The following is a 23,122-nucleotide window of genomic DNA, read 5'->3' as shown; positions in this document are numbered from 1 at the left end:
CTCAAAACAAAATGTAGAGAAATTGTTTAGCCTAATATAGTGATTTTAGGGCTGTAACTGAAAAAAGTTGATCACAGCCCAAGATGACGTCCTCAAATATCTTGTTTTGTCCACAACTTAAAAATATTCAGTTAATTGTCATAGAGGAGTAAAGAAACCAGAAAATATTCACATTTAAGAAGCTGAAATCAGTTTTTCTTTATTAAGAAATGACTAAAAACAATTAATCGGTTAATTAATCCTGTCATAATCTCATCACTTGAAAAGTAGGCTCAAATGTGTGTTTTTCAAGTCTTTGATTATTTTCATTATCAATTAATCTGTCGACCATTTTCTCCATTAATCAAATAGTTATTTGGTCCATAAAAGGTCAGAAAAATATTAATCAGTTACCCCAAAGTCCAAGATGACGTCCTCAAATGTCCTTTTTGTCCACAACTCAAAGATTTTCAGTAAATATTCAGATTTTAGGAGCTGAAATCAAAGAGTTTCAGCTTTAAGTGTTCTATGTTTGTTGTTAGGTTATTAGTTTGTCCAGCTGTTCCTTCCTTTGTTTTGCACAGTTGATTGATTGATTGATTTATTGACTGATTGATTTAAAGACAAAAAATCCACCCAGTGAAGCATTTTTTCCACTACAAGTGATGATAATAAATTGACATCTGTGTGTGCACCGTGCATGGTAGTATATCATTCTTTATTTTAGAACTATAATCCTACTAATAATCTTCATTTATCCTCCACTTAATGTCTTTTTTTTTTATCTGCAACTGTAATGAAGTAGATACCTTTTCGTGTTCAGATGAAGTAATCCTGTTACATGTAATCTGTTACTCCACAAGCCTGCATTTATTTTATTTTTAATTATTATTTTACTCAGCAAGTTATGTAATCTCCTTGAATTAGTATTAAGCACATGAACTGATCACTGTCCAACTGCTACTTTTATTATATGATAGTATATTATATTATAGTTTTATTATATTATAGTTGAAAAACTAGAACCTCTTCAGCAGCAGTGTTCCTGCTGAGCTTTATTAAAACCAACCCAGATATAAAAAGCTGCAGCAGAAGCCTAATTCTTAAAAGTCTCACAATCTCAACAATTCATCATGTTCCAGTACATTTCTCCTCACTTTGAGTGCTGAAGCACAGAGGAGTAACATCCAGTCTGTTGAGAGCTAAACTGTGACAGGCAGGATGATAAACACAGATCCTTCAGCTGTGAGTGAGCTCCATCTAATGGTTGAATTTCTTAGTGACGGTCCAGTTGGGTTAAAACTTCATTTGCAGCTCCTCACTGGTATTCTCATTTAATGTCCCAGGCTTTCATTCAGTGCTCTCTTTATGTCGTCAGATATTTAATTAATACAAATAAGCACGTAATCATGGAAGTAATCCAAATAAATCTGATATAATCAAAGAGGAAACAACAGTTCTTGTCTGTCATGTATGATTTATTTAATGGCCCGTCGAGCCCACTGCAGCCACAGGTAAACACAACAGCGCAGGACGCCACGGGGGATTACAGGTCACGTCCTCATCCGTGTCAGCTCGGGGCACCTGAGCATCATCCACTGACTCGCTCCTGACACGATCGCTCACTCTATCACAGGTCCAAGACAGTCAGACCAAAAGTTCCCCCAGGCAACCTGCTGCGTCAGCTCTTCACTGACATCCAGCAGGACTAAAATAGTGCTGGGATCATTCTTTGGGCCTCTTGGATGGTAGTTTTGTCAGCTGCACCGTCAGCATGTTTCAGACTGTACAGTAGAAACCAAAATGTGGCACAAAAAGTTCCTTATCGCAAAATGTTTTGAGCAACAATAACAGGAAGGCAGGAAAGACTGTGTTTGACTTGGAACAAATAAAGTACCGCAGACCTTTTCCCTCAACAAAATCAGACTGAAATTGTCCTGGAATTTCTGCATGAAATACAACAATATATCAGACATCCCATCATCAGTGCCTTAGATTTAAATTACATCCTATATTAAATACAGCTCAAAGTAGCTCAACAGGAAAATAAACAGCACAAAAGTGGCTCTATTGCAAAATCATTATTATTATTATAAAATTCAGATGCCATGTTCTACATAGCAGCTCTGTTTGGCAGGAATAATTCCACAGTGTTGAATATTCAGTGTAATTCAGGGTGTGAGTTAATACACCGCATGTAATCCTCCAGCATACAGGCCAGACTGAGTGGGTGAGCACAAAAAGGGCTACACCAAGGCTTTGTTGCATAATGTGTCCAAATTATAACAAGGCATTAAGTAGGACATTAAGACAATGACATGTTCAATAAGGCATGGGCTTATTGTGGAAAAGCCTCAGTAGTAGAATCATGATTTAAGGTGGCAACATTGCCTTTTTCAGCAGACACAGAAACTACTGACAAATAACTTTTTGCAGTTCTTTTGAGTTTGGTCTTTGTGTGTCCAGATGCTCCTCAGTACACCAGGTACTTGAGTTCAGAGTAGATGAGAGGAAACATGATGGTGCAGGCTCGGTACAGGATGGCTCCGCTCTTGAATAAAGCCCGGGGTTTGGTGCTCCACGACTCGGCCTTGAAGTTGAAGTAGATGGCGTACAGCGCCACGGCAAAGAAGTGTCCGATGAGGGTCATGGGTTTGGGTGTCAGCCTGGTAAAAAAAAAATCCAATCCAATGATGCCATTAATTCTACTAAAATTGTGAGTCTATGTTTTTTAAATGGTGTATTTAAAGGAATAGTTTGATATTTTGGCTTTCTTGCCAAGAGTGAAATGAGAAGGGAAAACAGTTCAATATCGCCGCTCAGTCCAACATGATATTTTTCAAATTATAACAACATATTTTAACATTATTATGAATTACAAGCTTATAATGTTGGGTTAATGTTATAACAAGAAACTTTCTTGTAATAACAAAATACTATTTATCTTATTGTAACATGAAACTGTTCATGTTATCACATGGTAACTTTTATTTATATTTAAATTATTACATTATAAGTTACATTATAACATGAAACATTTCACATTGTAACAAGATAAATAGTATTTTGTTATAACAAGAAAAGATTCTTGTTATGATGTGATAAGTCTGTATGTTGTACAACTTAATAACATGAAAAATATTTTGTTATAACAGTAAACTTTTCATGTTATAACGTGATACTGACCTGTTTTTCCTTTTCTGGCGTGGCAGCAATATGATCCCCCATAAAACAACTCTTAATTTTTACACTTCAGTTTTTATACAGAGTTAACAAAAGCAATATAACATGATAATTAGTGAGATTTTGCTTTATGCTAGCTTTAGCTCTGCATAAAGACTGAAAGCAGCAGGAAACAGCTGGCCTGGTTCTGTCTGAAGGTAAGAAAATCTGTCGACCAGCAGCTCTGAAGCTCAGTAATCAACAGGTAACGTCTTCTTTTTTAACCTGTGGTTTTACATGCTGGACTATGTCTTGGCGAGCTTCAGAGGCGCAGGGAGGCAGAATTTTGGATACAGCCAAGCTAGCTACTTCCTTGCTAAGATAAGCTAACCGGCTGTAGTTTCATATTTAGACTACAGACCAAATCATTGTTTTGCAAGTCACAAGTAAGCCCCAAGTGTTTGCACTTAAAGTCTTAAACACTTTTTTTAATATTTGAGCTCGGGGGAGGGGATCAAGTTTTTTCAAGCCAAAAGCTAAAGTCAAGTAAAGGTAAAGGTTAAGACTGAGTCGAGTCCAAGTCAAGTGACTCGCGCAGACACTTCAGCTACAGGCGAGAGTGGCATCAATTTTCTCATCGAGCTCTATGTAAAAAAAGCAAGCAAGTGCATTTCCCAAAATGTCAAACTATTCCATTAACTCAAGCTTTCAATCATGTCATATATTAGAGAAATTCTCTCTGTTTGATGTTATTCTGGAGGACAATATTTGTTGCTTACACTGAGAGGAGTCCAATGGGCCCAGCAACACACTCTCCACCAAGCTTGAAGTACTGGAAACAGGCTTTTCTCAGCTCATGAAGAGAATCTGGTTAACAGAAAACAGCCGCATGGCCGTGATGAGAATCAGTAACCATAAGTACTGTTTGAAATGATTGCAGATTTTGACTTTTGTACTCATTCAGTGCAAAATAATAATCACGTCTGATCCCCTGGCATTGTTTTCCATGTGTTATTTAGATGCAGAGGCGGGCAGAGACTCACCGTTGGTGGCTGCAAACAGCTCATACAGGGCCTGGGCCAACACATTCACCACGAAAGAATGTGATGACTTGCGTTCCCAGTGGAATTTTTTCTTTGCCTATTGAGAAGAAGAGAAAAAAAAAAAAGCGGAGTGTAATATCGCACACTGGTCTGCAGTCTCTCACCCACAGCAGAGGGAATAATAGGACAGAGCCAACGTGATGCAGTAGAGGCTCCAAATATAGCTCCTGTAGTCAATGAACCTCGCTGCAGGCACTCACACAGGCCTTATTTCTTCAGGTTTCATACATTTTTAATCTCAGTTTTAATGTGGAGGTCTATCAATTGTTGGCATGAAAAATGGTTTCAGGTCTGGTCCCTGCGTTCACCTGCAGCATGGCGCCGTCGTCGTACAGATCCGGGATGTTCTTGAGCAGGCTCCTCCAGATGCGGACGTCGTTGAGAGCGACGCTCATCCCTCCTCCCGTCAGAGGGTGCCTCATGTTGTAAGCGTCGCCCAGGAGAAGGACGCCTGCGAACGACAGACTGCTGTTTGTATCGCATCCAAAATACATGACCAGGCAGTTGTTGTGTTGTTTTTTTTTTTCCCTCAGCACTTTGTAATCTTCCAGTTAAACACAGTGAACAGGGTGACATGTGGAAGATGACTGTCTCTCTTTGCTTTCATTTCAGATGTTCTGACAGTTAAAACGGAAATGTTTAAGTTTGTCATCACTTATTAGACTAACAAAGCTCACTAGTGTTACAGCTCTAATCCAGCACCACACACAGCACACACACACACACACACACACACACACACACAGACAAAATATGATAAAGTCTTATTTTTATGATCATTTTAATGATCAGTTCAACATTTTGGGGGAATTCACTTATTCAGTTTCTTGCCAAGAGTTAAATGAGAAATTTGATACCACTCTAAAGTCTGTGCTCTACATATGAAGCTACTGTCAGCAGCGCTCCGATTTCCCTGTTGGAAATTTAAATTTGAACGCCTCCTGAAGTCTGATTTCCAAAAGGTAAAAGTAAACTATGGCTGCTTGACTTGTTGCACTGGAACAGGGTCAGCTCGGGTGTGACGACCCAGCTCTGTTTTCAGAGGCAAAAAAAAAGCGCAATTAGCTGAGTACAAAGGCTGGAAAAAGGGTGTATCCCTGCTAGCCTTGTTAGCTTTGTTAGGTAATTAAAATCAGTGTCCCAGCAACTTCAAAGTTCACTTACTTAACAAAAAAAGGAAATGTTACAGCTAGCACATTTGAACAATTAGCACATTTAATTTGACAGCATTTGTAGTAAAAACTACAACTTTTATTTTTTTTTTTTTTGGTTAAACAAATAAAACACCTTTGGTACAAGTCAAGCTAGCTGTTTTAGTCTTTATGCTAAGCTAACTAGCTGCTGTCTGTAACTTCATATTTACCACACAAATATGAGAGTTATATTGATTTTCTCATCTAACTCTCAGCAACAAAACTAATAAGAGTATTTGCCAGAATGATTATTCTGTCAAATGTAAGTTCTATGAATTTATAAATCAATGTATTAACAAATGATCTAAAAACCTTGGAAAGAGCATGAACTCACTTTTTTTTTTTATTTAACTAAAAAGGGAGACTAATTGCAAATTAGTTAACAACCAGGAAAGCTCTTCAATTTGTTTTGTCTCACAGCAATGCCCAAAGTGAAGCACTACGTTCTTTCCAAGACATGCACCGACAGTACACAGGCCGAAATCAGTTCAGTAGATTCCCTCCAGCCAGCTCTGACAACACGGCAGTCAATAACACTTCAGTACCTGGTTTGTTGACAGGGGAGGGAGGGAGGAAGCTGGCAGGCATGGACCTGAGTCGATCGTTCTGCAGCGCCACCATGAAAGACTCCTTTAAATGCTCTGAAGGAAGGAGAGAAAGAGAGAGCACAGGCGGTCCATCACTCAGCTGGCTCAGTGCATGAAAACCCAAAGGTGCACGCTGGGCACATGCACAAGAAAAAGCCTTTTCTTTTGGTGTCTGAATGTACATTTATCAATGTATCAGTGTGACTGACTCCGCCGTTTCAGCTGGACCTCTGTCAAGGTTACCCGAGCTGGTGCTTTGATACTGAGCCTTTGATATTTCAGCTGAATAGCAGAGCGCTCCATGAATGTCAAATCCTTCAGCTGTAGCTTCCTTTGGCCGTACACACAACAGCACAGGCAGCAGTCTGGATTTATTCCTAACCTACCATCACGTCTGGCGGCATGAAAGAGTCCTGGATGACTTTCAGAAAACTTTGATCATTTATCACTCCGCATGGGCTCTACCTCAGGCCAGAGGTCATTTCTCATTAGCGATAATTAGAGGAATAAAACCTCAGAGACATTTTTTAAAATGGACCTCTCATCCGTCTTTTACCTGGCAGCTGTGGGTAGATCTTCTCAGCCATGTACTCAGACAGGTTGCGAGGCATCTCCCCCCTGATGTCCACCAGGACTCTGGTGTGTGAGGAGGAGATCTGGTAAATAAGCACCGGGCACGGGTTGGCCAGCACCAGCTCAGCATGGTTGGCTTTAAACTGGGGACAGTCCTGGAGAGAAGCACAGCGATGAGTCACAAATGAAGATAATAATAACATAAATAACCCTGATCCACTGTTGTCCTCAATGAGTTTGTAGACAGGGACATAGTCTACCCACAGTTTACCCACCTCTGTATTTACCACTACACCCTGATTTGGAATATAATGCAGCCTTCAAAATAAAATATCAGTATCATGGACCGCCTCTCTCACTGCCTCCCAAACTCCATTAACATTTTTCTCAATTTGCGAGTTATGATCATCTACTCCTTTTAGAAAATTATTAATGATTTCTTACGACTCGTACACAGATGCTTCTTTATTCGGTGAATATTCAGCATTAATTTTAACTTGAATAAATGTGAAACAAACCAAAACAGACATTCTGTGCTAGAGTGGAAATTTCACAGGAGAACATGCTGTCTGTAGCATTGCTGTCAGAGGAGCCAATATTTCAACTCAGAATGTTTCATTAACCTCTAATGACATGTAAAAATGGTCATTTTATGATTTAGTACACTAGATTTATCACATATTTCTCCTTTAACTGATGAATAATTTTATATATAACGTGTCTGAAAATAGTAACAAATGCCTGTTAAAACTTGCCAAGACCAGAGGATTTTCAGTTTACTCTCATACATGACAAAGAAAAACTGGATATTTTTGAAATATTCACATTTGAGAAGCTGATACTAGACAATGTTTGGTATTTCTGACTGAAACAATGAGCCAGTTATCAAAGTAATTGCTGACAATTTTCTTTCAATCAACCGATAAATTGATGGACTAATTGTTTCACCATTGGGACAATTAAAAGTGATTAGTGTTCAGAATATATCAGAATTTACATTAACATACACATTTTCTCTTCTAACACACCACTGGGCTGGGCGACCAAATCAAATATCACACAGTATTTCTGACAAACATCCATATTTCATATTGTGACAATATTGTGTAAATTGGACTTCAACAAAATATGAACACAAGTTTTGATAAATAATCATCAGTAACATGTATATAATGACTTAAGGGGTGAAGGCAAACAATTGAACAGCTATAACTGTCTGGTAAGTTCAGAAAAGACTAAACTTACATCATATCATGATGTAATGCTCTCCAAGACATCAATATAAGATCAATATATTGCGCAGACCTAGTTGCCAACTACTTTGATAATTGATTAGTCTAATTGTTTCTTTTTTTCAATTCAAAATGTCAAACATTTGCTGGTTCTGTCTTTTTTATATGTGTGTATTTGCTGTTTTTCTTTGTCGTTTATGACAATAAATTAAGAGTCTTTGAGTTTTGGGCTTTTGAAGTTGAAGACGTCACTTTGGGATTCTGTGATGGGCATTTTTAACAACTTTTTGACATTTTATAGGCTCAATGATTTATTGATTAATAGTGAAAATAGTCAGCAGATGACTCAAAAATAAAAAATCAGTTGAATGTATTCAGAGCAGGGTAATAATAGAAACAGCAGCAGGTGGTAAAGTATATTTACCTTCATGAGGCATCCAACAAAGTGAGAGGAGGTGTGAGCTTTCCCAGACACCAGACTCTTTCTGAATTTGGAGAAACAGCCATCAGCCACCACAGTGAGCGAAGCGTAGATTTCCTGCAGGACACACATTCACACAGTCATCATCACACACCCTCTGCGCTACACACAGTACTTCTCTCCGTGACACAAGAGAAAGTTTGAAAGTGGAAAATAAAGTTGTACAGATACAGCAGAGTTTCCTCTTCTCACCTTGATGTCTCCACTTTCTTTGTCCTTGTACTGGAGTCCAGTTACACGGCCGTCCTCCTCCTGCAGACTGGTCACCGTGCCTTCTATGAATGTGACACTGGGGGGCGCAATTACACAGTTAGAGACATCACCTCCATATACAATTATATAGGTAACATGGAAAGCAGAAACAATTGAAGCAAAATACATTTTCAGGTCAGTTTGACCTGCCAAAATACTAGATTTTGATTGCTTGCCTTTGCATTAATAAGTTCCATAATCTTTTAAAATACAGTATTACATTTAACCAACCAGTAATAACTGTGTAAATACTCCTCTACCTGAAATCCACTGTCCAATAATCTGTACACACTTGTTACTTTACTTTTACTCTTACACATGAGCCTCATTTTAACATACGTATGATTAATCTGAATTTGAACTTAAAGGAAAAGAACATTAATTTATGCAAAGCTTTGAGAACAAAAGTGCACATAAGCAAACCTAATACTAGTTTCACTAGTCATGTAAAACATGACAGTTCATTATTAAACTTGGAAATAGCGATTAATTTGACCAAAAACATTAGGTACTAGTCTTTTCCACATGATGATTAAAGGGATAGTTCACCCAGAAATGAAAATTCAGTCATTATCTACTCACACTCACACCGATTGATTGATTGATTGATTATTTTGTTAGTCTGCAAGCACAGCTGGAGTTTCACAGGAAAACAGTGTTGCAGAATCTCCTAAACAATACTTGAGAGGTGACGAGTTTTTTAACATAAAAAGCAACTGGAAAGAAACCATAAACTGTGTCCATAGTCTTCTAAAGTCCAGACATACTGTTTGCACACCGTCACACCACATATACCCAGTTCAGATGGTGTGTATGTGAACGTGGCTCCAAACTAAGGATCTACAGTGAAGATTCAGGCTAAAAACATGATGTAAATATGATTTTTCTGGTCAACTTTGCATGTTGGGGCTTTAGGAGACTTGGATAACACCAGACGAGCAGTATGGAGGCATTTTAAGTTTTTTTCATTTAAAAACTGGTCACCACTCACTTATAGTGCTTGGGAACACTGTTTTCCTGTGAAACTCCAGTAGTGTTTTGTTTTGTGGACTAAAAAACTAAACCCGACCTTCAATCAGCATGAAGGTGAGTAAATGATGACTGAATTTACATTTTTGGGTGAACTATTCCTTTAAAGATGCAGTTGAAAGCTCCAGAAAAATACAGTACAGGCATATTGAGTTAAGATTGTTTTTGTTGGCAGACTAGTCATGTAGTTTGGCTTTGTAGGGCAGAATATATTAGCGTGAACATGTGAATAAAAGATATGAGGCAGAGCAGCACTGACTGCTGATAAGGGCTTACTGTTTGACTGTTTCTGTGATGTCTTCCCTTGAAGTATCAACTTTTACTATCAAAGGAAAACCTGAAACTTTCAGGCAAAACAATCCTACAATTTTTTTGAAAACAGATGTGAACTTGATGAGTTAGTATGAAAGATATGAACAGATAATGTAAAGCTTCTTTTGCATACCAGCTGTGTAACTTACATGTAATATGCCTCCATTTAATTAATTGGGATTTTAATGATGGTTTTATTATTTCTAATTATTATTAATATTTGTTTAGGCTATTTACTTTCTTGGTTCACTAAAAAATGTCAGCCTGAGTATAAAAAAAGAGAAAAAAAGACGAGCCACCAGATCAGTTGGTCAGTTGGCATATGGACAGATTTTTTATGATGACTTTGCTCACTTTGGCTCGGCCAGAGCGGCTCTCCTCAGGCCCATGATGAATCGACCGTGATGGAAAGCGCGTCCACACTGGATGCTGTCCTCATCCTGGGGGTAGGGGATCTCCACCTCTGTGCTGCTCTCCATGTCATGGATCACATAACCGTTGACCAGATGGGCGTCCAGACCCTCCACTGAACCTGAGGCCAAACACACACACACACACACAACAGGTTCCAGTTTCACTTACAGCACAGCATTCATTCATTATTCACTCAGTCTGCTGCTGCACTCACAGCTACTGTACATGGGATCTAATGCATGAAGACAGATTGTTAAAAGTTACTGTGGAACTGCAAGATTTAGTTTAAAATGATGACATAGTGCAATGTGCTCAATGAAAATATAAAATTGCAAATATTTCAAAAACATTTCATATGTAGAGCTGATGGAGCAGCAATCACTTAGGATCCCCCCCAAAAATTTAAAGTTTAATACTAATAAACTTTTAGTCTGTAGTGTGTGTGGGTCAGAGAGGAACTACAGCCAGTGGCAACGTGAGCAAACAGCCAAACAGACTGTCACCTGATTCTGAGTCAGATGTCGCTAAGTCTGATTGGTGCATGGAAACATGCACCATCACCTTTTCCAGCTGAGTCCCGCCCACTGCCAATCAGTGAGAGAAGCAAAAACAAAACAAAAACAGAACTGTTTCTAACTTTGTCAGAAAGTGCTGTGTTCCTGTTCATCGCTCATAGTGAGAAGCTGATTGAGAAAATAGGTTTTCAGGGTCTTTAACCTCTCAGCTAAAACAATTACGTAAAAGGTCTCTCTTCAGAGAGTATTTTCAGAGTGTGGTTTCTGTCACTGACCTTCCAGTCCCAGCTCTTTGAGTGCTCTGTATCCTCCAGGCTGCAGCAGCTCCCCCACGATCCTGTCAGGCTCCTTCAGGTCCCGCTCCACCACCGTCACCCTCCTCCCATCCCGGGCCAGGACGGCTGCCATGGCCGAGCCCAGGACCCCGGCCCCGACTATCACCACATCTGGCTCTGGGGTTTCTGAGGGGCCACTGGAAGAGGCGCTCTGTGAGACAGAGGACTTTATATCCACTCTTTTCCTGCGGCTCTGGAAACAAGAGAGTGGAGGGGTCTCATTACACACAGAGTAAAGTCCACCCTGAACTGGACTGTACGGCAAACACTGGATAATGTACATTTTTTATCAAATAGGGCTGAACTAATGACTTTTTTCATTGATTAATCAATTAATGATTGATCATTTAGCCTATAAAATGTCAAAAAAATTGTGAAAGAAGTTCAGCACAATTTATGAGCCCAAAGAAATATGTTCAAAGTTTTATATCTATGTAGAACTGCAGCTCTTAGTTGATTAAACAATCAGTTGTGAACTATTAAATTTTTGAGAAAAAATATAAGAAAAATCTCTGATTTCACCCTCTTAAATGTGGAGTTTCTGTTTTTTATAACAGTAAACTGAATGTCTTTGGTTTTTGGACAAAAGACATGAGGACATCTATTAATTGCAAAGATGATTGACAAATCAATCCTTGATGAAAGTCATCATAAGTTGCAACTTATTTTCATTGAATATCATAAATAACAACAAAAAGCAGCAAATCTTCACATTTAAGATGAAACCAGCAAATGCTGGGGGGAAAAAAAATCTAAATTTCATTTGTCTGTAGTTCATAATAGAGCTCAACCGATAGTGGGGTTTTGGGGCCAATGCCAATAATAATATTAGGAAATAAAAATTTCTCAATATCCCTCAATTGTACTTATCAAACACCTGTGACAAAGATATGTAATGGAGGCAGGGTATTTTGCAGTATAATCAACTTAATTGTCAAAAATTACATCAGGTCACCGAAGCAGTTTACTTTTACCAGAATTTTTTGATTAACTATGTAAATATTTGAAAGGAAAAAACACGTGGAAATATAATATTTCCTTATATACATACATATATATATATATATATATATATACATATATATACATATATATATATATATATATATATATATACATATATATATATATATATATATATATATATATATATATATATGTATATATGACATACATACATACATACATCCATCTCATACATACATGAGAATCAGTTCAGATTATACAAACTGTTCAAAATTGTCATCAAAGCAAAAGGTGGCTAATATTAAAGAGTGATAAAATCAGACTATAACACTGTCTTCTGCACTTGCAATCTGTAATCCAAAAAAATACAAATATAAAACATATTTTGCCATTATTTTCCAGAAAATCCCATATTTCATGTTTTGATGTTTTGTTCTGATTTCCATTGATAATCTATAATGTAGAAAAATAATTTTAAAAAATAAAGAAAAAACACAGAATGAGAAAAAATAACTTATATACCTTATAAAATATTAAAATCTGCAAAAAAAAAAAAAAAAAAAAAAAAAAAAATCGGCATTGGCAAATATCAAACAACCGATCTGTCTGGCTCTACCTAGTTCATAGATAAAACTTGAGAATAAGAAGCCATGAGTTTTCCAGAGATTAAGCTCACAAAATAAAAACAGAAATAAATATACAACAAATTACTTGAATTAAACAGAAAAAGATGCACAGTTTATCCGCCTTTGTCTTTGTTCACAGAATAAACCTGACATGTATTCAGATGTTCTTACCTTTTTGCAGTTGTTCTCCGCTTTCTCGCTGCTCTGTGTTGAAGTTTGGGGGATGAAGTTATTGATAAAAGGTAGAAAAGACAAAAGGCTCCGCGGTAACTGGAACAGCTGAGACACTGTGAGCTTGTGACCGCTGAAGTACCTGACATATGAGAGCAGCAGCCCGGCAGTGAGGAACAAGACTGCGGCCATCAGCAGCTCTCTGGGAGCCAGAGTCAACACTGAGTCAAACTTTTTATAAAGATATGTGAAGCTCGCTATTCCCAGGAAAGTCCACATCTTTGTGGATTAAAGAAAAAAAATACTAATTTGAAGATAAAAGCACTAATGAGATGATAAAGAGTTTTATAGGCTGACAAAAAAAATGATAGAAAAAAATTACTCTTTTTGTTTTAAAATATTTCTCATGTGCTCCCAAACCAAGTCAGCCCACCAAAAACAAATTGTTAGGTTATTATCTGGTGATAACTGGTCCTCACACTGTCCCGAAAGATGCTGCTGAATATTTTATGATAATGAGAAACACGCACTACTTCGGATTCGTTGTTTTCACCTCCCGCCTCCTCCACAGCTCAACCCGCCAATCAGGAGTGACGTGACGGTGAGCAGAGCTCACGCTATCCGCCGATTGGACAGCTGAGCCGGCACCGGGCCTCCCTCCGGCCGCTGATTGGACGGTCGGCTAGCAGGACGGTAGTATGATGTGATGTCAGTGGAAAAGGTGCGTGTTTCGTTTCTTTGACAGTACAGAGAGAGAAGGGGGACCTGCTGCAGAGATGGTCCATGTGTGACAGGAGACATCACTCCGTGCTGTAAAAACCTGCACCAGCCTTCAGTTTATCATAGCTGCTCTCCTGCTCCATCTCGACATCAAAATGTCACAATGCTCTCTAAAGTTGTATATAAATCTCACTATCTATACAAAACACATCACAAAAATACAGATTGTGTTATCGGTTTGTGTCTTGTACAATGGTTTTCAACTGGGGTCCAGGAACCAACAGTGTTTCTTGAGAGAATACAGCATATTAACTTTTATCTTTTGTTTTTTTTTTTGGAAGTTTGAACAACAAAGGAAGAAATATTGTTTTTTTTTCTATTGTGATTCATAGTAGTCCTACTTATGAAAATCATAGTCAAACTAAAAGTAATTTTAAAAAATACTCTGAAGGGACTCCTTATGGCAAAATACTCTCAAATTGGGGGTCTGTAGTCCGAATAAATCAATAAATCTACAGTGTTTGTAAATGAGGAAATAATTCCACAGCTATCCATGTTTACATAATACTACATGTGAATCACCCTGGAGACATTCATTGTAAGCTACACAGAAAAAGGCGCAGAGTGAGAGCTCTTACCAATGTCTGATGATGAAATAAAGATTTTGTTTGGAAAAGTCAACAGGCTCTGTCAAAAGGTCCCTGGATATACAAACTTCATAAAGTGGAGGGGGTTTTCCAGGAAAGTTAGGATTATTTTGATTATTTATCACCGCAAAAATACAAACTCAATCTAGCTAAAATCAGACTGTTGAAGAAGCTGTGGTGAAAAGAATTTAACTCACTTGGTTACTTGTTCTGCCCAGAACTGAAAACCTTCTTGTAAACAGTTATAACCTTAATTATGGCAATATTTCAGTGAAAACAAAATTATTATTTTAGTTTTAACACCACCTGAACTAACTTTAGACCATACATACACATACAGGATCCTAAGAGTTGCAGTTATGCAAACTGTAGCTCTGAATAAGTTGGAAAAGGAAGGAGGAATGACAATTCAATAACAATTAATAACACAATTAAATAACACATATAGAGGGGTATATCATTAGACATGGGCAGATAAAGGAATGACATAATAGTCCTGAAACAAGTCCTTTGCTCTGCCAACTTGAAATAGTTTGTATTCAAACTAAAGACTTATTTCTTGTGGATCTGTCAATATAATTATCTGTAGAAGTTCATAATTTTCTAAACCTCCCTTCTTTAATTTATTTATTCATTTTCATTTATTTTTCTCTATATACAAAACCTGCCTTCCAGCATCTTCCAGGGACAAACTAATCTTTTATATACTGTATGGGGTGAGAGATGAATGGGACTTAAATGCTCAACATGCTTCAAATTTGTGTATACTATATAAAGAACAGTTTATATTTACGTACAATGTACATATCTGCACTTCATTTTCATTTTCAGATGTGTAAATTATGTAGGTTACAGCATTTCTTTCTGTATCGTTTTTATTTTGTCTATTACAGCGAAATATATAAACATTGTTAGATGTCAGAAACTATGCCGCTTAATAAGAAATATTGTGCTCTATAGCAAGAAAGTATCAAAAAAATTATGTTTAATTATGTTCAATCATTCAATAGCTAAGACTGGATTGTATAAATTGTCAGATAAACATGATCACTCCATTGTGAAAATGTATTTTATTACACAGTGAACATTATTCCACAGTTACCATGAGTATCACCTGTCAGTGTGTTTCATCAAATGCCAGATAAGATGTCAATATCATTACAAATAGAAACTGACACACACATTTTCACAAGTTTCTGCTGAATTAGTCAGTTAGTCTCTACTTTTCAGTGTTCAGTATCTGTATTTGTACTTTTTTAGAAGTGAAATTCTTCACATAAAGTGCTCTACTTTTTCTGACACTATACGTAACGTGCTCACTGATGTTTGAACACCAGCAGTAAAACAGAACAGCCTTTAGCCAGGGTCAAGGGTCATCCAGACACAGGAGAGCAATACTGCTATATTATATGTAATGATTAAAGATGGATTCATACTTTTCTTGCTTCCCTGATGTCACTTTTGGCTCACCGTTCTGCTTGATGAAGGCCTGAGGAAAGAAAGCACAGAGTATATATTTAAGACCACACAGATAGATCTGAGGAGCAAATACACCACTGATTGGCCAAAAATCAGTGTGCAGAATTGTGCTGGTTCTTCTCAAAGAGAAGTAGTTTAACTATTCAACAATGGACATGGTTATGTACAAGTATCTGTAGTTGAATAAAAATGGCTGCGCTAGTCTTACCTCCATGTCCTCTAAGCTGGCAGAACCATCCTCCACTTTCTGTCCAATGCCTTCACTGAAGCTGGAGTATCTCTTCTATTTAAAATCACAGACAACCAGTCAGAAACTGAACATGTCTCCTAATAATACTGTGCCTGGAAATTCAGTTTATTTAACAGTGAATTTCAGTTACCTTCACCATACCGGCGAGGAGTCCGTCCTCAATAATACGGACGGCGTTTCGGAGTCCTCTTGCGAAGGCGTCCATGGCTCCGATGTGAGCGATAAACAGGTCCTCCAGGTCTGTGGACTCTCTGCGCACCTTGGCGTCAAAGTTCAGGCCTCCAGGCTGCAGGCCACCTTGTTCTATGATGGTCTGCAGGAGATCAGACACCAAAGAACAGCTACAGAAGGCTGCTCTCATCTTGTACAGTTGATGCTGTACTATCAGTAGAGTGAGCCAAAGCATGTATTGCTAAATCCCTCTAACAGATTTTTACACAACATTTTAATCTGTGTGATTATTTATAAGTCAGGAATGTGAAAGATGCCTTTATATGAATATTAAAGCTGCACTACTAGTTTAATATTAACAATAGATCAAATAATTGAGTAATGTGAAAGGGATTACATCTAATGATGAACACACCAGGAATGATCATAGATCTAGCAGTTTGTCTCAATAGAGCTTAACAGCCTCTTTGACGTTTTCTATTTTTATTTTTAGGTTAATTACTTTTGGTTTTATTTCCAGCCAGCAGCCTCCTCATTAACCTGGTTTACTGCCACAGTTGGCAGCTGTTTTCAGCAAAAACTTTCTCTTAAAGCAACTGTCCTCTACACACCCAGCATTACACAACAGAAAGACAAAGTAATGGGCTAGCTGGTGAGCACTGCAGCGCATTTAGTGTCTAAAGAGTCACATAATTTTCTTATGAGCTGGTGGGGACCAAAACAGAGCTAAACAAGAGTAATTTGCCGTGAAGCCAAAAATGTAACTACAAATTAATGCTGATGTTAATCTGTGTGATTCTGTGCCTGCTGGATGCAAAAATAGGCAAGTGTTATAGTTGATAATAACATTGCATTTATAGCTTGATCTGCTGCCCTCAAGTGGCCAAAAAATAATTAATACTGCTTTAAAAGTACAATGTGTAAGAATTTTAGTTTAAAACTAACTGAAATTATCAATAGAATAGAATATGAAGAACAGTTCTGACAAAAATGTGTCAAAAACATCTGTGGACTGTGCTGCAGAGTTACTGAATTTAGCATGCTAACTAGTTAGCTTCTGCCTGTCCAGTCTCAAAATATCATTCTGTACTTCAAGAAGCGATAGTGAGTCACTGTAGTGTCTAGCCTTCCCCAAGTCCAACAACACTGAGGTGGTTTTCTTGCCAAGTTTGACTACTGGCACCACAGGGTTGCCCACGCTGTAACCCACACCCAGGCCTCTGGAAGGGAGCACTGACTAATGCCCGACTTCCTACTTGCTCCTCTCTCCTGCTTCATGCCTCTCCTGTCCCTGCCTGGACCCGCCATTTTTCCTCATCCCGAGAGTCAGAGCCCTGACTGGAACTGCTGGAAACCACCTCAGTACTGTATTCCCCGTCGTCAAACTGGCCTCCGTCGGTCTCAGCGGCTGTGTTCAGTCTCAGTCCAGCTCTGTTCACTGTAGGGCCATTCTGAAGTTCGGTTCTGTTGTCCACTTGTCTGGCTCCAGTTCTGATGCCCATGCCAGTGCTGCTCCCTGCCAGCATTACCTGCTGGGCTCCCCCACCCCACCCAGGGCCTGAAAATATCCTCAGCATGCTGGTCCAAAGCTCCTGCTCTAGCAGTAGCTAGCACCTCCCCAGTGATGTGGGCCGCTAGCTGCACGGTTAATTGAGCTAACTAGCTAACCCTATTGGTTTGGAGTATGAATTCAACAGGTGTTCTTACATATTACACCTTTAACCAAATGACTAGTCTTATTAAGACTTGTTAGGTACATAGGCAATGTTAAAGCTATTTTATCTTTTATCTGCTTTGGACATTGTCTGATTCCAATAAACTCCTATTCTAAATAAAAATTAAAGAGCTTACCTTCATGACCAAGGTGGTGTTCTTGATATCCATGGGGAACTGGTCTGTGTCCCACCCCAGGTCAGGAGAGCCAGTGTTTGAATCAACTGAACCCAGCATGCCAAGCCTGTCCACCAGAAAGTAAGAATATAAAACTGTCAGCATAGCGTGACGCAGCAACATTTTGCAAGAGTATTCACACAGATGTGAAGTTGAAATGTCTGGTAACAGTTAAGCCGGCTCACGCAGAGGCCATGACAATATCATGTTCGTATGAGTGTCCTGCCAGGGTGGTGTGGTTGGGCTCGATGTTCAACTTGAAGTGACTCTCCAGACTGTAATGCTTCAGGAATCCTATAACACTCATAGCATCTATGAAAGAAAACATGCTGTTAAAAATGCATAATTAAAACCAGAAGACATTTGTTTAGTTGACATTTGAGAAACCTTACCATAGTCATACTGGTGTTTGCAGGGCTCTTTCGGCTTGGGTTCAATAAGAAACTGACACTTCAATCCGATCTTCTCTTTGTACTCTGGGGAAAAATACGTGGACATGAAACTGAAGGTGTGACACATCCTGACCAAAGCATTTAATCCTATATTAAAGTGCATACTTCACTTACTGACAGCCATTTTGAAGAAGTTTGCCATGTGCTTCAGTTCAGCAGCAACGTCAGTATTATGGATGGAGAGGAAACCTTCCCTCCCTCCCCAGAACACTGAGGACACAACGACACAATGAGGGCTCAGCACTGCTGCATTAAAGAAGCTTAGGGATATTTTAGACACTATCAAGTCATTACCAAAGTTTTCTGCACCCAGCTTCTTGGCAATGTCCAGCCCCTTCTTCACCTGAGCGCCAGCGTAAGCCAGAACGTGACAGTCAGGGTTGGTGGCTGCACCGTTCATGTACCTGTCAGTCACATCAGTGTGGATCACAACTTTTTCCATAAACAAAAGAACACAATCCTGACAAAAGGCTTCTGTGTTGGTTTTTCTAAATCAGTGGTTCCCAACCTTTTTTTCCCTTTGTCTGATTGAACCATTTATTAGATATGAAAACTTAAATTAGTTTTAAAATACGAAAAAAGGGTAAATAAAAAAAAATAAATGAGGGAAAAATTGAGAAAGAAAAGTAAAGTGTATTTGCACACATTTGTTGGCTTCTTTTAACCCCAATATGAATTAACTTGTTACCCATCTAGAATAATAATAGAATTCTGTCACAAAACATAATTTCGGTTGATAAAAGTACAATAAAATCTGATTTAATGTTATGAAGAGGTGAAATGATCATTCTGTATTTAAATATGTTATTTACCACAGCTGTAAGGTGCTAGAAAAGCTTGAAAATACTTGAAAAGAACTTGAATTTGACTTTGGTAAAGGTGTAGGAACCCTGAAAATGTGACTTTAAGCATCATGCTTTATAATTATTTTTACAGCCTAAATGAGCAAGAACCTCTTTCCTTGCTTCAACTGTGAGCTTCTGAAATAAAATACTGACCTTTGGTGGGCGAAGAGGTTGCAGGTGACCCACAGCACCTTGATCCCAGTCTGGCTCTGCAGCTGGAGAGCCAGGTCTGTTATTTCATCCAGATTCCTGTTGGACTCCTCCAGGGTGGAGCCCTCAGGAGCCATATCCCTGCAGAAAACAGAGGACACGGCTCTCAGTACCAGAACACACAAGAAACATCAAATACTTTAGATTTAATTTATTTTAAATACATTTAAATGTATTTATTGTGGCAAATTCCACAGGAGGCTCCTACTAGATAGATCATTCAATTAAGACAATCTTTATAGTAAGGTGATTAAATTCAACCCTTTTCTCCTTGATTTAATAAAAAACATTATCAATAATCAATATGTATATCAACTGAAATGAAACATTCATTCAAAATACATTTTTCAGTTACATTGGCCAGCCCTAACTGAAATCCATCGGACAAAAACAGGTCAGTTACCTGTCATGGAAGGTGTAATACTTCACCTGTGAAAACAAGCAGAGGTCACTAACCAAACACACAGTGTCACTTAAAGTTTCACTGTAAAACTGAAGTGATTCATTCCCTCACACCCAGTTTGGTGAAAAACTCAAAAGCAGCCCGCAGCCGCTTCTTGGCTGATTCCATCGGAGTTCCTTCATTCCAGGGACGATGGAGGGTCGGAAACCCAAAGGGATCAGCGCCTAACGAACACAATCAATTCAAACTAATTGATTTGCCACCTTTAGATATTTCTATTCAAAGCTTTATTGATGTGCCACACTAAGATGTTTTTGAGAAAAATCATATTATTTAATATATTTATGTCACTTTTCCAAGCAAATATTGATACATGTGATTGTTTGAAATTAAGTCACTATATATTTCTGCCACTCTGTGTCTCTCTGTCTCAGTGCCACCCCATGAAAATGATGCTGTATATTCATTTTGTGTGGAGGCTGATCCTCAGTGTTGGGTCAGGTGTTCAAGTACCGGTTCCACAGAAGGAGTGCCAGTAGCAGACGGAGAACCTGAGCCAGTCCTCCATCTTCCTCCCCATCAACACCTGCACACAGGAACACTGACCTCAGACCAGCAGCCTCGCATAACACTACCTCTGCATTCAATCATGGCATACACATGACAAGGGGTGTGTGTGTGTGTGTGTGTGTGTGTGTGTGTGTGTGTGTGTGTGTGTGTGCCACGCCTACCTCCTCTGCATTATAGTATTTGAAGCACATGACATCTCCAGCTCCAGCACTGGGTACATATGGGATTTTGGAAATACCTGTGCATTTCAGTGAAATAAAAACTTCCTTGAAACAAAATGTGCAACATGTTCAGTAAAAGTCTAAACAAACTTTAAAGTAACGACAACGGATTGTTAGACAGCTGTTTCACACTGTGCAAAACAGCTTTATGACACCATTTATTGCACACAACCTACTGTACGTCCCAGTGTCACCTGCTACACAAACAGACGTGTTTGGACAAACAAATCTAAATAATGTTTATTGCACTTTTGCAGAACTGTGCAACACGAGGCCTTCGTTGTGACTCGCTGCACAGCGAACACTTCATGTCCACAACAGACACACACACACACACACACACACACACACACCACAGACAGTGTAAACAGCATATTTGCGCACTGAAATCTGATCTGATCTGATCTGAATTACCGGTGAAGAACTCCTCCTGCGCTGCCATTTCTCACAACAAGATCACAACTTGTACGGTTCCTCCTGCAGGCTGCAACTTTGTCCACGTCCTTCCTCCAGAACAAAGAGCGCACTTCCCTGTTTGTCCACAAGGTGTCACTTAATCCCTGTGAAACTAAACTCTCTCCTCGTCACAGACGAGTTGTTGTATTTGCTTTAGTTTGTATTTTGAGTTTTTGTTGAAAAAATCAGTCATCTCATGCAAAAACCTGTGGCATACTATGATCATATATGTAAATGTATTACATGTATTCAGGGGTGGAAGTAACTAATTACAAAAACTCAGATTACTGTAATTAAGTAGTTTTTCGGGTACTTGTACTTTTATGAGTAGATTTTCAAGTTACTACTTTTACTTGTACTGTAGTATATATTAAACTATGTAATCTGAGTACAACTTGAATTAATATCTAAACTTGTAGCCAATCAGGTGATCTGATCACAAATGAGTCAGGACACAGACGGGAAACAAGACAAAGCGCTGCAGTTTGCGTTTGTTTGTGTTTGTGTTGATGTTAATGATTAATCATCCTTAAGAATTTAACCAATTCAAAATGTATGAATCAATATTTAATCAATAGTCATGGCAGTAACTGCACCTCATTTAATAAAGATAGAGTAGCTAATACTCAGAGTAGTGTTTGAGACAAATACTTTGTACTTTGTAAAGTATTTTTCTCGCACCAGTACTTTTTACTTGTAATTGAGTAATATTTTAGCAGTGTAACAGTACTTGTACTTGAGTACATATTTTCAGTTCTCTTTCCACCACTGCATGTATTCAATTACATGCATTCTATCAATGCCTCACCAATATCCAAAACACTAAATGTTTATATACACATACATTAAATAAAGCTGAAATCATCTATACATATGGCTGAAAGCTGAGGACATTTTTAATAACATATTCTTAATTAGACATTCCACCATTTAGATGTATTATTTGACAGTTATTATTGGGAGGTAACAGTGCTAACTGCTGCACCAACTTAAACTGAGGTTTGACAAACATCCCAAAATATGTCATTTATTTGCACATGAATTGAAAAGTGCATTAGACTGGCCTCATCATTCTGATTAAATAAATTAGCTGATGTAATGAAACAAGTGTTTTACTCTTGCATACACTGTGCTGGATTTAAATACAGCAGGTTCCTAAAACATTTTTCCCCTCTGCCTCTGGGAAATAAAAAACATATTTAGATAATGAATGAATTATGTTTTCAATTATTTTGCCAAACAATCTTAATATCGCTTTTGACACTTCAATATCCCTGTGTGGCATACTGAGAGGGATACACTTCAATTCATTCATATTGTACATACATAATTATTTAATGTGTAGTCTTCTAAGCATATTTTCATAATACTTATAAGGTATGAAAATATTACATGTACTATTTGCAATATATTGTATTTGAAAAGTATATTGCATCAAAATACCGTCCACAATATACGGCCATATTTCAGATTTTCATCCAGAATTTTCAAGAAATGTTTTGAATATTTTAACAGTCTTGAATAATAATAATAAGAATATATTCCATATTATAATGTACAATCAGCACAAATTAAAATTAAACTTCAAAACTGGAGCATTCAGTTTTAGGTTCTCAGTTTCTGTTTGTCATTGCCTTTTATTAAATTAAATTTGACTCTTTATTGTATTCAAATTTTAAAGACTGTATCTGCATTGCTATTTTTATTGTCCTGTTTAATCTAACTTATTCTATTTTTGCTTCTATTTTATTTTAAAATACTTTCAAAATCCTACTTATATGCATTATTTTATATAATCTGTCTTTTATAACTTGTCTCACTGCCTTTTATGTCTTAAAAGGTGCAAAATTATCAAGTTAGTTGAACTCAATAGGAGAT

General features: G+C 37.9%; 2 protein-coding genes across 2 annotated transcripts; both read right to left on the bottom strand.

Annotated features, from left to right (window-relative positions):
- Window positions 1-1,436: 1,436 nt before the first annotated feature.
- Window positions 1,437-13,412, bottom strand: sqlea (squalene epoxidase a). Its single transcript, XM_084726036.1, has 11 exons — window positions 12,931-13,412; window positions 11,108-11,360; window positions 10,258-10,435; window positions 8,503-8,599; window positions 8,254-8,367; window positions 6,581-6,752; window positions 5,983-6,078; window positions 4,553-4,695; window positions 4,185-4,281; window positions 3,921-4,008; window positions 1,437-2,645 (listed from the first exon to the last, which is right to left on the bottom strand). The coding sequence occupies exons 1-11, from the start codon at window positions 13,207-13,209 to the stop codon at window positions 2,453-2,455; spliced, it is 1,710 nt and encodes a 569-aa protein (XP_084582162.1). The 5' UTR covers window positions 13,210-13,412; the 3' UTR covers window positions 1,437-2,452.
- Window positions 13,413-15,348: 1,936 nt separating this feature from the next.
- On the bottom strand, window positions 15,349-21,342 carry LOC146321050 (uncharacterized). Its single transcript, XM_084725613.1, has 14 exons — window positions 21,203-21,342; window positions 20,729-20,805; window positions 20,511-20,583; window positions 20,109-20,221; window positions 19,998-20,023; window positions 19,538-19,675; window positions 18,834-18,943; window positions 18,654-18,749; window positions 18,480-18,563; window positions 18,273-18,399; window positions 18,049-18,154; window positions 16,157-16,339; window positions 15,985-16,059; window positions 15,349-15,786 (listed from the first exon to the last, which is right to left on the bottom strand). The coding sequence occupies exons 1-14, from the start codon at window positions 21,228-21,230 to the stop codon at window positions 15,703-15,705; spliced, it is 1,320 nt and encodes a 439-aa protein (XP_084581739.1). The 5' UTR covers window positions 21,231-21,342; the 3' UTR covers window positions 15,349-15,702.
- Between the last annotated feature and the right edge of the window lie 1,780 nt (window positions 21,343-23,122).

Source organism: Lutjanus erythropterus, chromosome 9, assembly GCF_056507025.1.
Source record: "Lutjanus erythropterus isolate fLutEry1 chromosome 9, fLutEry1.hap2, whole genome shotgun sequence".
Taxonomy (NCBI): Eukaryota; Metazoa; Chordata; class Actinopteri; order Lutjaniformes; family Lutjanidae; genus Lutjanus; species Lutjanus erythropterus.
The sequence above is the reverse complement of the archived record's forward strand: the minus strand, read 5'-3'. Positions and strand labels throughout refer to the sequence as shown.